Source organism: Alosa pseudoharengus, unplaced genomic scaffold (genome assembly GCF_046254945.1).
Source record: "Alosa pseudoharengus isolate Yale_2024_CS ecotype anadromous, Long Island Sound unplaced genomic scaffold, YU_APseudo_1.1 YU_APseudo_1.1_scf_20, whole genome shotgun sequence".
In the NCBI taxonomy this organism is placed as follows: domain Eukaryota; kingdom Metazoa; phylum Chordata; class Actinopteri; order Clupeiformes; family Clupeidae; genus Alosa; species Alosa pseudoharengus.
In genome coordinates this window covers 7,525,270-7,538,980 of record NW_027468664.1, presented here as the reverse complement: position 1 = coordinate 7,538,980, position 13,711 = coordinate 7,525,270, and the positions used below count along the sequence as shown (strand labels likewise).

The window sequence follows — 13,711 nt, the reverse complement described above, 5'->3', positions numbered from 1 at the left end:
CGGTACACAATATGATGCCCGTTCAGTCCTGTACAAATAAATCACGCTTGTCAATTTGTCTCCATCCCCTACTCTTACAACTTTTGTGTTGTATGTGCGTGTGGATGTGTGTGTGCAAGGGTGGTCTTCATAAAAGTCCACCAAGTTTCATGTGTCCCGGGTATCAAGTTTCATGTGTCCCGGGTACCAAGTTTCATGTGTCCCGGGTACCAAGTTTCATGTGTCCCGGGTACCAAGTTTCATGTGTCCCGGGTATCGTTGACCACAATTGCAGGAAAAAAATTACGGAAGAAAGTACGCTCATAGCTCTCAGTAGCGGTCATAATAATTATGAGGCAAAGTGACAAAAGCTTAGAGCTAAACAAACAAATATCTCTTAAAGGAAAATTATAACGATGAAAGTGTCATTTATTTTAAGAAACCATGACAAGAAATATTTGCACAGTTAAATGCAGAAACTTAATGCAAAACAATATGCTAAATCAAATTACAGTGCAAATCATTCCAGTTTCCTAGGATCACTTAGGTCCTATCAAAATAGCCATTTAATCACTTAAACATTCTCATTTAAATGTCCATGAACATGGCTTGAGAGTAATTGATGAGCATGATTTGGATGGCTAATTTGAGATATAACCATGAATGATAAGTATATCAATTTGAGTTTCCATGGAGAGTAAATAACATTGCTGCAATTGTGTAGTTTCCCATTTCTAAGCCTACAAAAAACAACACGCAATCAAATCACTGGGCATCCTTATATCCCCAGATTGTGCTTGTTTCAGTAACTCGCTCAAATCATCTGCATCTCTTTAGGTGAACATTCAAAAGGTTCTTACGGTTGTATGCCTCCCCGCAATTTTCACAGACATGGGGCTTCTCTCCAGTGTGTATGAGCATGTGTCGTTTGCGATGGGCACTGTCCGAGAAGCGCTTATCACACACCTTACAGGCGTAAGGCCGCTCGCCTGTGTGCGAGCGCATGTGCACCGTCAAATAGCACGACTGCGTGAACCCTTTGCCGCACTGATCGCACTTGAATGGCCTCTCGCCCGTATGGAAGCGCATGTGCTTGAGCACCTCGGAGTGCGTCAGGAAGCTCTTGTTGCACTCCGTGCAGCGGTGCGGCCGCTCGCCCGTGTGGATGCGGTGGTGGCGCACCAGCGTGGCCGACTTCATGAAGCTCTTGCTGCAGTACTCGCACGGGTAGCGCACGCGCACCTCGCTCTCCATGTGGCTCTCCATGTGCGCCGTGAGGCTGCGCAGGCGCTTGAAGGCCTTGCCGCAGTGGGAGCACTTGTGCGGCCGCTCCTCGCGGTGCACCACCTCGTGCCGCGTCAGCTCCGCCAGCGTGTAGAAGCACTTGCCGCACTGGTGGCACAGGTGCCGGCGCTCCCGTGGCGCCCTCTCACCGTGCGCCCGCTTGTGCAAGGACAGCTTGGTAGGTGTCGCGAAGCTCTTGGGACACTGCGGGCACCGGTAGGGACGCTCGCCCGTGTGAGTGCGCACATGCCGGACCAAGGGGCAGAGCTCGGTGAAGCTCTTCTCGCAGTGGGAGCACGGGTAGGCACCCTTAATGTTATGAGCTTGCAGGTAGTGCAGGCGAAAGCTCCCGAGATCGGTGTACATCTCCTCACACATGGTGCACTTCATGGTGCAGACCAGCGAGTGGATCTGCTTGTGGCTGGTTAGCTGACTGGAGTGGGAGAACCGGCGGCCACATTGAGTGCATCGCAGAGGATCATCACCCCAGTGGCAGCGCGAGTGTTTGCCCAGATCATAGAGTGTCCGGAAGATCTCCTCGCACTTGGTGCACTTGTGCCATCGCTTGGTGGGCATGTTGGTCTGCCGGTGGGCCCTCATGTGTCTCTGGAAGTGAGTCAGGAAGAAAAATTTCTTACCACACGTACCGCAGATTATTGGCTTCTTGGCAGACGCCACTATCTGAGGTTGGGTGGTGGGCTCAGCGCAGGAGTTTTGCTCATGCTTCTTGAGGTCAAAAGGATAGCGGAAACCCTTGCCGCACTTTGAGCATTCAAAGCGGTGGACTGCATGACATCTCTGATGTCTTCGCCTGTCGGTGGCCCGGGTGAACGTTTTGCCACATATCGGACATATTTTTGACCGCACGTCACCTGGTAAGAGAACTGGACCTGACTCGATCTTCAGAGTAATCTGGGAACCATCGTCAGAATTCTGTGCATTTTCATTTTCAGGAAAGCCCAACCCGTTGTGACATAGGTCAACATGTTTCTTCAAATTGTATGGATACCTGTACATTTTGGAGCAGTGCATACACTCATATGGTTTTTCCACAGAGTGAGATCTCATGTGCCTCTCCATGTCTGAGGCACGCGCCAAAATCACGCCACACACAGGACACCATCTTGGGTCTGGTGTCTCACTATCTGGCTGTTCTGTGGAGGTGGATGTCTCAGCTGCCTGAGGTTCAGTCTTAGAGTCCTGTGGGACCTCTGTACTATTGTCCAGCACTTCGGTACTATCCTCATTTTGACCGGTGGAGTCTGGCTTATTGCCTTGGCCAGACGGAGGGTCCTGATTTGGCTGAGGGATAATTTCCTTGCACACAGCAGTGTGCCTCTTCAGGTGGTTGATGTGCAGAAAGCATCTGCCGCAGCCAAGGCAGGAGTGCAGAGGTTCACCCATGTGACTCTTCTGATGCCTCCTCATATCTGTGCCACGAGTGAACGTCTTTGAACACACTGGGCACGTCTTCGGTACTGGGCCTCTTTTGCGAGGCTGTTTCTGATGTACTGAGGCATCAGCGGTTTGGTTGGCTAACGGCTTTGTCTGGCGAATGCCTGCCGACAGGAGTCTGCTGAATTCGTCTGGGTGATTCTTCATGAGGTGTTGGTGCAGACTAGCCTCGGTCGCATCATGGAAGGAGCACTTGGAGCAGGCGTAAACCACACCCGGTGACTTCCCATTCCAACCTAAAAAAGACAAAGTTAAGTCATTATGACAGCATCTACACAAATACATGATAAGTTCAAAACCTATTCAGATAAGTAATGTTTCTCAATTCATACAAAGAGGAGTGAATACAGCGTTTCCATTTGCTGCTCTGTGATCACAGTACTGTACGGATTAGCACTATGGGCTTTTCAAAAAAACTGAGAATATCCTTAAAATATATTTGTTTGCCGTTATACTCTAAAAACAATATGGACACCAAAAAAGGTTATTCTACAGTCAGATGTAGGTATGTAAATCAGAGAAAGTTTAATAATGTATAAGTTGCATTTGTTTGAATATGTTGAGTGCAAGGATATTTTAATAAAATGTACAAATTCTTTCATTTACATGTCTATTATGTGGGCTAAAGTAACAGAATATTTTACATGATGACATTTCATATACTGTACATCCTCCACACACGTCTTTTTTTAACCTTGATGTCAGCAGGTAAAGTCAATAGAGATAATTATTTTCAATGACCTGGCCAAGAGGGTTTAGCAAGAGTATAAATACAGTAAACACAGCCCACACAAGTTTGTTTGTTTGTTTGTTTGTTTAATTTAAGGCCATTTCCGCAACTAAGGCTATTTAATGGCCAGAACACTGTATTACAGAAACTTAAATATGTTTTTTAAAATCTATGCTAATAAGATATTCTAAAACCTTCAAAGGTGGGCACAGCCCACACAAAACACTAAACAAAATACTGCATGCACTGTGCAATATGACATATATATACACTACACCAGTGGTTCTTAACTGGTCTGGCTTTCCCATGTTCATTAAGTCACGACCCATAGGCATATATTTTTTTTTTGCGATCAAGCCAACGTATGCGGTGAGCTACATGGTAAGACACGCAAAGTGCCTGTAGGCCTGCTTGTTTGGAACATGCTGATGTTTGGCATTATATTTGTGAAGTACTTGACAGGTTTTTCTTTGACAGTGGGTGCTTTGTTATCATGTGGCCTTTTCTCTCATGTGCCAGCAAATAGTCTCTCAAAATAAAGGTCCAATATTAGATCTGATAAGGTAGCATTTTTAATAGGTTTTCTTTTTCTTTTTTAACTACAAGCTCAGCGACCCACCCTGAACGGTTCCACGACCCACTTTTGGGTCCCGACCTGCCAGTTAAGAAACACTGTACTACACAATCGGATGAAGAAAATTCCTTGTAGAAAATAGGGAAGAACGAAGAAAAGAGCAAAGTAGCAGGTACAGTAATCAACCATTGCTGTGTGCTACAGCGGTGGCTGGCAATTTCAAATAGCTAGACTGTACAGAGCAAATATAGTTGGTGGCATCAACTTGTCCCCATGTGCATATTGACTGCACTGCAAGCCAGTCAGTCACTCGTGCATTGTTTGAGGTGAGGAGTCGACAGGTTTCTTGGGTTGGAGGCCTGACTCCCCTGTGGGGTGGATGCGCATCATGTGTCGCTTCCGGTTGGTGCGGTGCATGAAGCGTTTGTCACACACTGAGCAGGCAAAAGGCCTCTCATGCGTATGTGTGTGCATGTGCTCCCTTAGGTAGCTCGACTGGACGTAACATTTGCCACACTCTCCGCACTTGAACGGCTTGTCCGCGTGGTAGCGCATGTGCTTCTGCAACTCGTCGTGGGACAGGAAGCTCTTCTTGCACTGGACGCACTGGTGCGGTCTCTCTCCCGAGTGCATGAGGCGGTGCCGCATCACATTTTTCCGGCTGATGAGCACCTTGCCGCAGTCAGAGCAGCGGTATCGTGTGCGCTCGTGGGGCTCGCTGTGCGTTCCCATGTGCATGCTCAGGTTCACCTGGACCTTGAAGGCCTTGCCGCAGCGATCACAAATGTACGGCCTCTCCTCCCCATGGGTCATCTCGTGCTTACGCAACGCTACAGCCGTGCGGAAGCGCTCGCCACACTGGTGGCACAGGTGTTGAGGGTCTTGTCCAGCCTTCTTGTGTTCAAAGCCAATGCCATGAGTGCGTAAATGCCTGGCCAGTAGGTGGGGCTTCAAGAAACTCTCGGGACAGAGTGAGCATGGGTAAGGATGCTTGCTAGTGTTTGTGGACTGATGCTGAGGCAAGATTTTGGTAAAGTTCTCCTCACAGGGAGAGCCCTGGGAGGCATTCTTGATGTTGTGACTGTGAGCTTTCAGGAAGTGCTGCTGGAGGCTTGCCAGCTCAGTGAAAGTGTCCTCGCACATGGTGCACTTCATGGACACCAGCGAACGGGCCCGCTTGTGCCTGGTCAACTTACTGGCGTCTGAGAACTTGCGGCCACACTGAAGGCGTTGGAGGGAGTCAGCATTAGAGGTGTTTTTTTGGTGCTTCTTCAAATAATGTTGTCTCATTTGGAAGGCTCGGGTGTAGGTTTTCCCACATGCAGGGCATATTTTTGTTCTTCTGCACTCTGGTGGAAGAGTTGAATCTGATCCTGCAGTACCAGCCCTTTGGTCCTGGGTACTATCACTTGCATGTTCAGAACCTTTATTTTCAGGAATATCCAAACCTTTGTGACAAGTGTCAACATGTCCTTCCACCTTATCTTCCTTAAGTAATATCCCAGAGCTTTGTTTGAGCTTCTTATAGACATCACCTTGCACTTCAGTTATTTCCTCATTTAGACCGGTGGACCCTGGCTTATTGCTGCTCTCCCCAGACCCCAGAGCCTGATTTAGTTGTGGGACAACGATTACTCCGCACTCAGACATGTGTCTTTCCAAGTCATGGTGGTGCTGGAAGCACTTCCCACAGCCGGAGCAACAGCACAATCCCTCCGTTGAGTGGTCCTGCAGCTCCGTTGAGTGGTCCTGCAGATACTGACCGATGTCCGAGACAGTCCTGGCGCCAACGGGCCGTGCCTTGAACATCTGGCCTATTTTGGCAGGCTGGGTTTGACGGACTGAAACATCAGTTTGTTTGGCTGGAGACTCAGGTCCGCTTGTCTGGACAATGCCTGCCGACCGGAACCTGCTGAACTCATTTGGGTGACTCTTCCTGAGGTGCTGCTCCAGGATAGCTCCGGTGACATCTTGGAAAGAGCACTTGGAGCAGGCGAAGACCACAGCTGGTGGCTTCACACCGCAATCTTCAAAACAATGTTAACAACACATTATAACAAGAGAGCTAAATTATGCATTTTACAAATAAACAGCATTTAGTACATTATTTCAGTACATATTATTAAGTATATATTATTAATTATGTTGCATGAGACCCATCTTACCATCAATAAATAAAGGCAATTAGTTATTAGCACAGCAAACATAGAATTCAACAAAACTGCACAATTGGCAGCTATTATAGCTTTTACTCTGGGGATCTGAGAAGACTGTATTTTTATTTTACAATACCCATTCTATTATATTAAATGTGTTAATTTTCTTGACCTTGATACATTTGAGGTGGTTTGGCCCACATATTAGCAGATTCTTTTAGTAGTGTGAACACGACTGGGTCTAATTAAAGGGCAGCCTTCTCAACTTATGTAAAATATGCTCTGCATAAGCTGAAGCATGCCCACGACCTCATTAACAAACATAAAATAAATTGAATTTTAATTTCAAAAAACCCATAGCAATATGTGGATCTAATATCTTGTCCAATGTTTTTTTTTTTTTTTTGGAACAAATAGGCTGTAATAATATAATCCAATACAATATTATGGTTATGGCATTTAGCATACGCATTGTTATAATATAATATGAAAATGTTAAGCTATATACTGTGCTTCTGAAAAACTGTCATCTAACCACAAGACAATAATATAATACCACAGTATACTGAAAATACAGGCTAATTAAGCACGTCTCACGCATGTTCACACTTTCTACACAAAAGCCGACAAGAGACAAACAACAAATCTACATCAGTGGGAAAAAATAACTCATACACCAAATACAATAATTTACTGTGAGTAATGGTAAGGCAACATGTATTACTTCATTTACAGATTCCTGGTTTGTGTGTTTGGATTTTATGAAGCAAGCAAGGCTACATTTGTGGCCCTGCTACGCAAAATAAATTGTCAGCATGTTAAGGTAAAGAACATGCAAAAATCCCTGTTTTTTAGGACCTGCATTAAATTCAGGATGTAGTGGTTATAAACAACAATGCACTGTTGCACTGGTACATTCTGTTCATGTGCTTAGAGTACAGGAAATTCATATTGAGATCAACACCACATGAAAATGGGACCTCATACTTAAGAGGGAATAACATGGCTCTGCAATATGCTGTACTATATTTAATGGTTCTAAATTCTATTATGATTGATTGATTGATTGATTGATTGATAGATACTTTATTGATCCCCAAGGGAAAATGCAAGATTCAAGAATGATTCAAGATTCAAGAATGTAATACAAATCCAAACTATTGCCTCGGGTTGAGCATTGATATGGCGACTGCTGATCCAAGTCCCATGGTACTGGCACTGGATCATGACTTTTGAATGTTAATTGAAAAAATAGTTTACATATTGTGTTGTCAGTTATCAGCACCTAGTAATAAAATGCTACTACAACCAGAAGATGGCATCACTGCGCCTAAAACCACTACTATTACACAACAAAATATGAACGGATTATTACCAGGCGGCTGTGCAACATATTTGGTGCTGTAGGATTAGATGCATGCAGAAATATGAGAAGCCAAAGATTATACAGTCACGAAAAAGTTGTTGAAAGTATAATTACTTTAAAAGATAAATATAAATGAGGTGCAGTGCAAAATGAGGTGTTTGTACATGTGTCGAATAGCTGCCAGTGATTAAAGTATTTTAGCTTGCCACTTTTCATAAGATTCTGTATTTACGGTTTCAGCTGTCCAAGAATACACCAACTTGACACACCTGAATGACATCTCATATAAACTAGTAAGATGGTTTCTCTTGTGGTCGGTCCTAGGTGCAGACAAAGTTACTTGACCTAGTCATTAAGTTCACATCCTTTGCATCCTTCCTACATCATAATGAAAGGTACTAATGACCCTAACTGACCCTTCCACACCCTCCTTAGTTACTGTTGCTATGCCTGTCAAACTTTCGCATCCTGCATGTCTATATGGGGAGAACCGGGACTTTGTAATGAATTGTCATTTACAAAGACATTGTACCACAAAGAAAGCTAATATTTTGTCACTAGCAACCTACATCTGTCCTCTGTCAAAATTTTAGATAGATTGCTGACGGGCTATAGGCCTGTGTCTTGGTGAATGTCTGTTAACAACTTTTTGTCGTCATCGTGAAGCGCGTATCTCACAGTTATGGAAATATCATGCAACATGCCATTTATTATAGTTATAGCAATACGTGTTCCAAATTATGCCATATTTCTATAGTGCAACATGTTATTTCACAGTGTTTTTACGTGGGTTAGGGCACCACACATCCAAATAAGTGCCCTTAATGACCAACAGGCCGTCAGTCTCCAAACTCGAAAGCTTGCCAGGCCTCCTGTGCCTAGTTACGGGTTGCTAAGCCACGATTGGCCTGTGCAGGTTTTCAGGCATGGCTTTGGAAGGGTCCATTGGCAAGAATGGTTGTAACAACCCATCTTTCAGTAATATTTATCTACATATTTGAGGACATAACAATTCTTCAATTTACAGCAATTTGCAATATTACAGAAAAGTGAGAAAAAACAATCACAACCACATAACTAGCTTGGGGCGGGCTTTACAGACAGGAGAGAACAGCTAGGAACACTGTAGAACACAACTATTGGTTCTTTGGAATTGAGTAAACAACTGCATTTGAAATCTTTGTTTACATGTTTGCTATACTAGATAAGGTAAAAGTTCAATGTACCAATTTATCAATTAACCAATTTAAGTTTAACTTCACTTCTGGTTATGCCCCTTGGGATTTAGAAGAGCACAAAGCATTCCCAGACCAATTCTCTTTTGATTGATTTTGAGGTGATTACCAGGCTAGTTCAATGTGTAATCTGAATGAAATCACACTGCCCACATTCCTGAATTTCCCATGTTTAGCTTCCATTAAGAATTAAATGAACAGTTTGAACGGGTTTTCATAAGCACTAAAAAAATGAATTACCTGATTTGTCTGTTCTTGGAATCATAGCAGAGCTCACATTCTTTGGATCAGGCCTGAAAAAAATAAAAAATAATGTAAACTTCCAACCTAGTTTTAAGCCAAGCCATTCATTTTTTTCCAATTAATTTCAAGCACTAAACAGACCACTCCTTACTCTTCTTGTGAATCTACCCAAACGATCTCAGGACTCCTATTTTTTCTCCAGACCAACTGAAGTCTTTTCTTCCGAACCCTGCCACTCTGTCTTGGGAGAGGTGGTGGCAAAGGTTTGCCTGTGATGTTGATTCTCTCAAGCTTAACAGTGGGCTGGCGTAGCAGATAAATGACCCTGGCTCCCTGTGTAGATACGGTCTGACTGGAGCAGTGGACAGGCTTGCTGAGCAGCTCTTCAGGCTGCGCCTCAGCGCTCCTCAGGATCCCCGCCCCGTCTTCGGTCACCTCACTCCCCTCTGGTCTGTCCTCAACCGTCGCTCTACCAGTGTAGTCCACTGTTCCGTCTCCGTTGATGAACCCAATGCCTTTGCTGGTGGCCTTCTCAGAGCTTGAGGGCTCTTCCAGTTCTTCAGCAGGTGTCGGCATCTCCTTGGGTGGAACGACCTTTGCTTCCTCACAAACCGACCTCTCATGGTGCTCGCTGTCCACGTTCGCACCGTCATGCTGGCAGTTAGCGGATTCCGCCGACTCCTCGGTCCTGTCCTCTGCATCACTGCCAGTGCTCATTGGTTCATCAGACTTGACATCCTCAGTGGCCGGAGCACTCACTTCTTCACATTCGACAGAGACCTCCTCACAGTACGAGGGCTCCAATTCAATTTCAGAGACTTTGCGCTCGGGGTCCAGTACTACTCGCACCAAAGGGGGATGTGAGAGACAGGAGAAGATGCAGTCATCATCTGTAGAGGGCTGCTCTGGTAAAATAGCTGTGATAAAAAGAAGACAGAAAAGATGGCCATGAATCAGAATTTAGTTTCAAATAAAAACAAACTAAAATTTAAGACTACATTGCACCAACTGTTAACTGTTAAACCAACTGTAAATCTCTCTTGTGGTAATATTAATATTTATAAGTAAGAAATGCAGTACAGAATACAAGATGGAAGTTGATTTTACCCTTGATTTGTATATCTGCATGATTTTTGTGATGGTTGAGAGAGTTCAGCAATTCCTGAGGATGGGAAAGGGCTTGAAAGCATTCCTCCATGATAGAAGGAGCCAGACTTAACATGGAAGCTACCTGAAACAAAATGCATTGCTTCATGTTAACCATTGAAAAAAATAAAAACTTAAACAAAACAAACTTGCAAGGAACCTCCTTGTTGTTCCATGTAAACAGTTACAAACTCCAAAAGGGGTATACTACAAAAGAAGATAAGTGGCATCTTGAGTCTAACGACGGAAGTACATTCAAATTTGGTACACAGAGGCAAACGTTTGTGTCTATAGCCTTGTTGCTTGCCATTTTATTTACCGTTTAAAGTGACAATTTTACACCAAATTTAAAAGTTAAAAGACAGAAAGTCGGCTGTGAATGTTCGCCTCAAATTTTAACACACTTCAGGCTTTATGTTCGACAAACCACTAATTTTGCATTGTAGTCTCTCTTCACAGGGCAGTTTCGTAAGAGTGTTGTTATAAAACAACGGGGCTTAGCTTTTTGTCTAACATTAGCATGCTAATGAATGGGTGAGGTAAACTGTGGCGTCAGCTCATGTCTCCCATCCAGAACTTAGAACTATACTGAAGTGTCCCTGTATATGGAGGATGAATCTGAGTATCATATTGGTAAAGCTTCTGATTTAGAAAAAAACAAAGTCTGCCTAGGTTACTCTACGGGTAGCATGTCCAAAGAAGCTGGCTTGAATTCATTTGCTGGACTTTTTTTCACTGATAAGTTTTGATATCAACTAAGGCTAAACCAAAGACACCAGTGTGGGGCACTTTCTCTACTGCCATCCGACACTCTTCCAGCTAGAATATGGGCCACAGTGGAAATCAATAGCAGCACTACTAAACAAGGGACATGCACCTTAGCACTAATCTGTGAGTCATAACATTTCCCTGCCATGTTATCTAAATCTACACAGTAGGGGCCATACCTCATGAATGCTAGGGACACGAAGAACCTCCTCAAGTCTGGAGACAAATATCCAGATCAATCTCTGCAATGCAAGGTCAAACTTTGGACCGTACTCCACTGGGAACACCTCCTAAAACATGGGATCAGAAACCATTTAAGTTCTACATTTACAATTTATAGTACACAAATCATAACACTAGCTCACACTTTTATCAATATGTATTTGGTTATAAGCATGTACATGATTATTATAAACTGTATTTAACTGAAGTTACCTGAAAGAAGACATCCCTTTCAACAGGGTCATTCAGCAGAATATCCACAAGGGCTAAGAAATTAGATTCTGATGTTTCAACATCCGCATCTCTTATCTGAAATGGAAACACAATATGCTGATCAACAGAATGTAACCAAAGACAAAAAAGTGTGAATTAAGGGGCCAATCAAATGAGTCGCTGTAAAAGCTCAATAATATCGATTTCATAAATACTATTTGATAATAATAAATAATAAATATCAAATTTGTGGTATGCAATATTCCTAAATTTCCCCTTGGGGATCAATAAATATCTATCTATCTATCTATCTATCTATCTATCTATCTATCGATCAATAGTCAATCTTGACTCATCTTATATTCAATGAAAATACACCACATAAAATGAGATTGAAATGAAAATGAGTGTTGAGATTCAAAACTTCATGACAGAAAGTGTATAGTTTTCCCATTAATCAATGTGCAACTTTTTGTAAGTGAGCTATAGGGCAACCATTTTGACACGTTTCTGCACTCCGACTAACCGAAGACTCAGCAAGAAGAGCAGCAGGTATTCTGATTCTTTCCAGGTGATATTGGATGGTTTCCGTGTCAGCCGAGCTCTCAGAACGGCACACCTCAAGGACCACCTGAAATGAGAAAAGTGTATTAATGTTATAGCCCAGCAAGGCTGCCCTTACAACATACATGTATGTCAGTCAACATCCAGTAAACAGTAGACATGGGTGAGATATCAGCCTTTGTCCTCATTCTTTATGTTAAATAAACATCACTTTTTTTGTTATCTCTAACTGGTATGGTGATTTGTAAGGCAGTACCTGCAACCTTCACCTCTGTGCAATGAGAACCTCTTGTCTTTTGAGTTCTTACCTTTGCTCGCAACCCAAGGAGGAGCTGGGCCCTCTGTCTATGACTTAACACCTCGGGGACCGACTCGGTAATTAAGGTGACAAATTCTTCCAACATCCCATAATTCAACACATCCTTCTCCTGGACAACTTGCCAAATGGATGCGCAGAGCAGTCGGAGGGGGGATGTCAGCAGGCGAAGGACTGACGAGTGGGAGCTTGGCTCTGCGCAGACAACAATACATAATGGCATTGAGTAGAGGACGATGGTTAATGCAAGACAGTTTTGAGATAAAGTTATATGCAAATGATCTAATAGACAAAGCTAAATGCATTACATAGAGTTAAAATGAACACGCGACTCATGACTTTGATTGAGAACTGAAATCATAACCTTTCCTAATTTACGGGGCAAGCCCAAAATAATGTCGTATGTCACGTCAATGTTTGACTACCATACCATGTAATCATACCACAATAGCGAACTGACTTTTTGCAGAACGTTACTGATTGATCATAGGACAAGATGAAAGGCGCTACACAGCTACTGACTTGAGTTCTATCACTCCCATTATCCACAGCGACTCCACTCAATCGTCTTAACAATAACACATAACACTAAAATCTCGTTAAACCATGTCTTTTATACGTGAACCATGGAACAGAGACTTGTTTGCTAGTTGGCTAATGTTTGCTAAATACCAGATTCCCTTCCTCGCTAACGTAAGGTTAACTTTCTGGAACCAAAGCCTATGTGCGTATAGTGAACATTACACTTTGACTTACCTTCTTTCTCTATACATTGTGGTTGCATTTCGCAACTTTCTACCAATCTACCATCTATATTTTAAAGCAAAGTATATGGACATGCAGACACGTCCGTTCTTAGTTATTTCAATTTTGGCCCTACAAAAAGTATTTCTTCTTTTTACATGACCACACATAGCAGTCAAGATACTCACTGTTGCCATCTACTGGGTAGGAGTATTGCTGATGCATGAATGTCAGATTTTCCTAAACTATTTATGGATTTTCCCCCCAAACTGCTAGATAATTGGAGACCAATTACTTTATTAAATAATGACTATAAAATTATAACTCTTGTTTATGCTAACAGATTAAAAAAGAAAATCCACACCATTATAAGTGATTCCCAATCTGGTTTTATGAAGGGTAGATCTATCCACAATAACATTCGCTTGGTACTTGATGTAATAGACTACAAACACTTGATTGAGGATGAGGGCTTCTTGTTATTTCTTGATTTTTACAAGGCCTTTGACTCTATTGAGCATCCTTTTATTTTTCATTGTTTAAAACTATTAGGTTTTGGTGATAAATTCAGAAATAGTATAGCTTCCCTATATAACAATACTAACAGCTCCATCTCCTTACCAGGGGGCACTTCACCCCGTTTTAATATTGGACGTGGAATCAAACAAGGCTGTCCTATTTCTCCCCTTCTTTTCATAATTGCAACAGAAATGCTC

The 13,711-nt window shown here is 42.9% G+C and overlaps 1 protein-coding gene across 2 annotated transcripts; it reads right to left on the bottom strand.

Annotated features, from left to right (window-relative positions):
* Positions 1-334: 334 nt before the first annotated feature.
* Positions 335-13,111, bottom strand: LOC143135995 (uncharacterized). 2 transcript variants are annotated; one of them, XM_076296396.1, is made up of 9 exons: positions 13,008-13,111; positions 12,244-12,446; positions 11,898-12,002; positions 11,372-11,467; positions 11,116-11,226; positions 10,130-10,253; positions 9,174-9,939; positions 9,020-9,072; positions 335-2,954 (listed from the first exon to the last, which is right to left on the bottom strand). In XM_076296396.1, the coding sequence occupies exons 1-9, from the start codon at positions 13,033-13,035 to the stop codon at positions 799-801; spliced, it is 3,642 nt and encodes a 1,213-aa protein (XP_076152511.1). In that variant the 5' UTR covers positions 13,036-13,111; the 3' UTR covers positions 335-798. The 2 variants fall into 2 exon arrangements, with proteins under 2 accessions (XP_076152511.1, XP_076152512.1); XM_076296397.1 differs by lacking the exon at positions 335-2,954 and adding an exon at positions 2,987-6,049.
* Between the last annotated feature and the right edge of the window lie 600 nt (positions 13,112-13,711).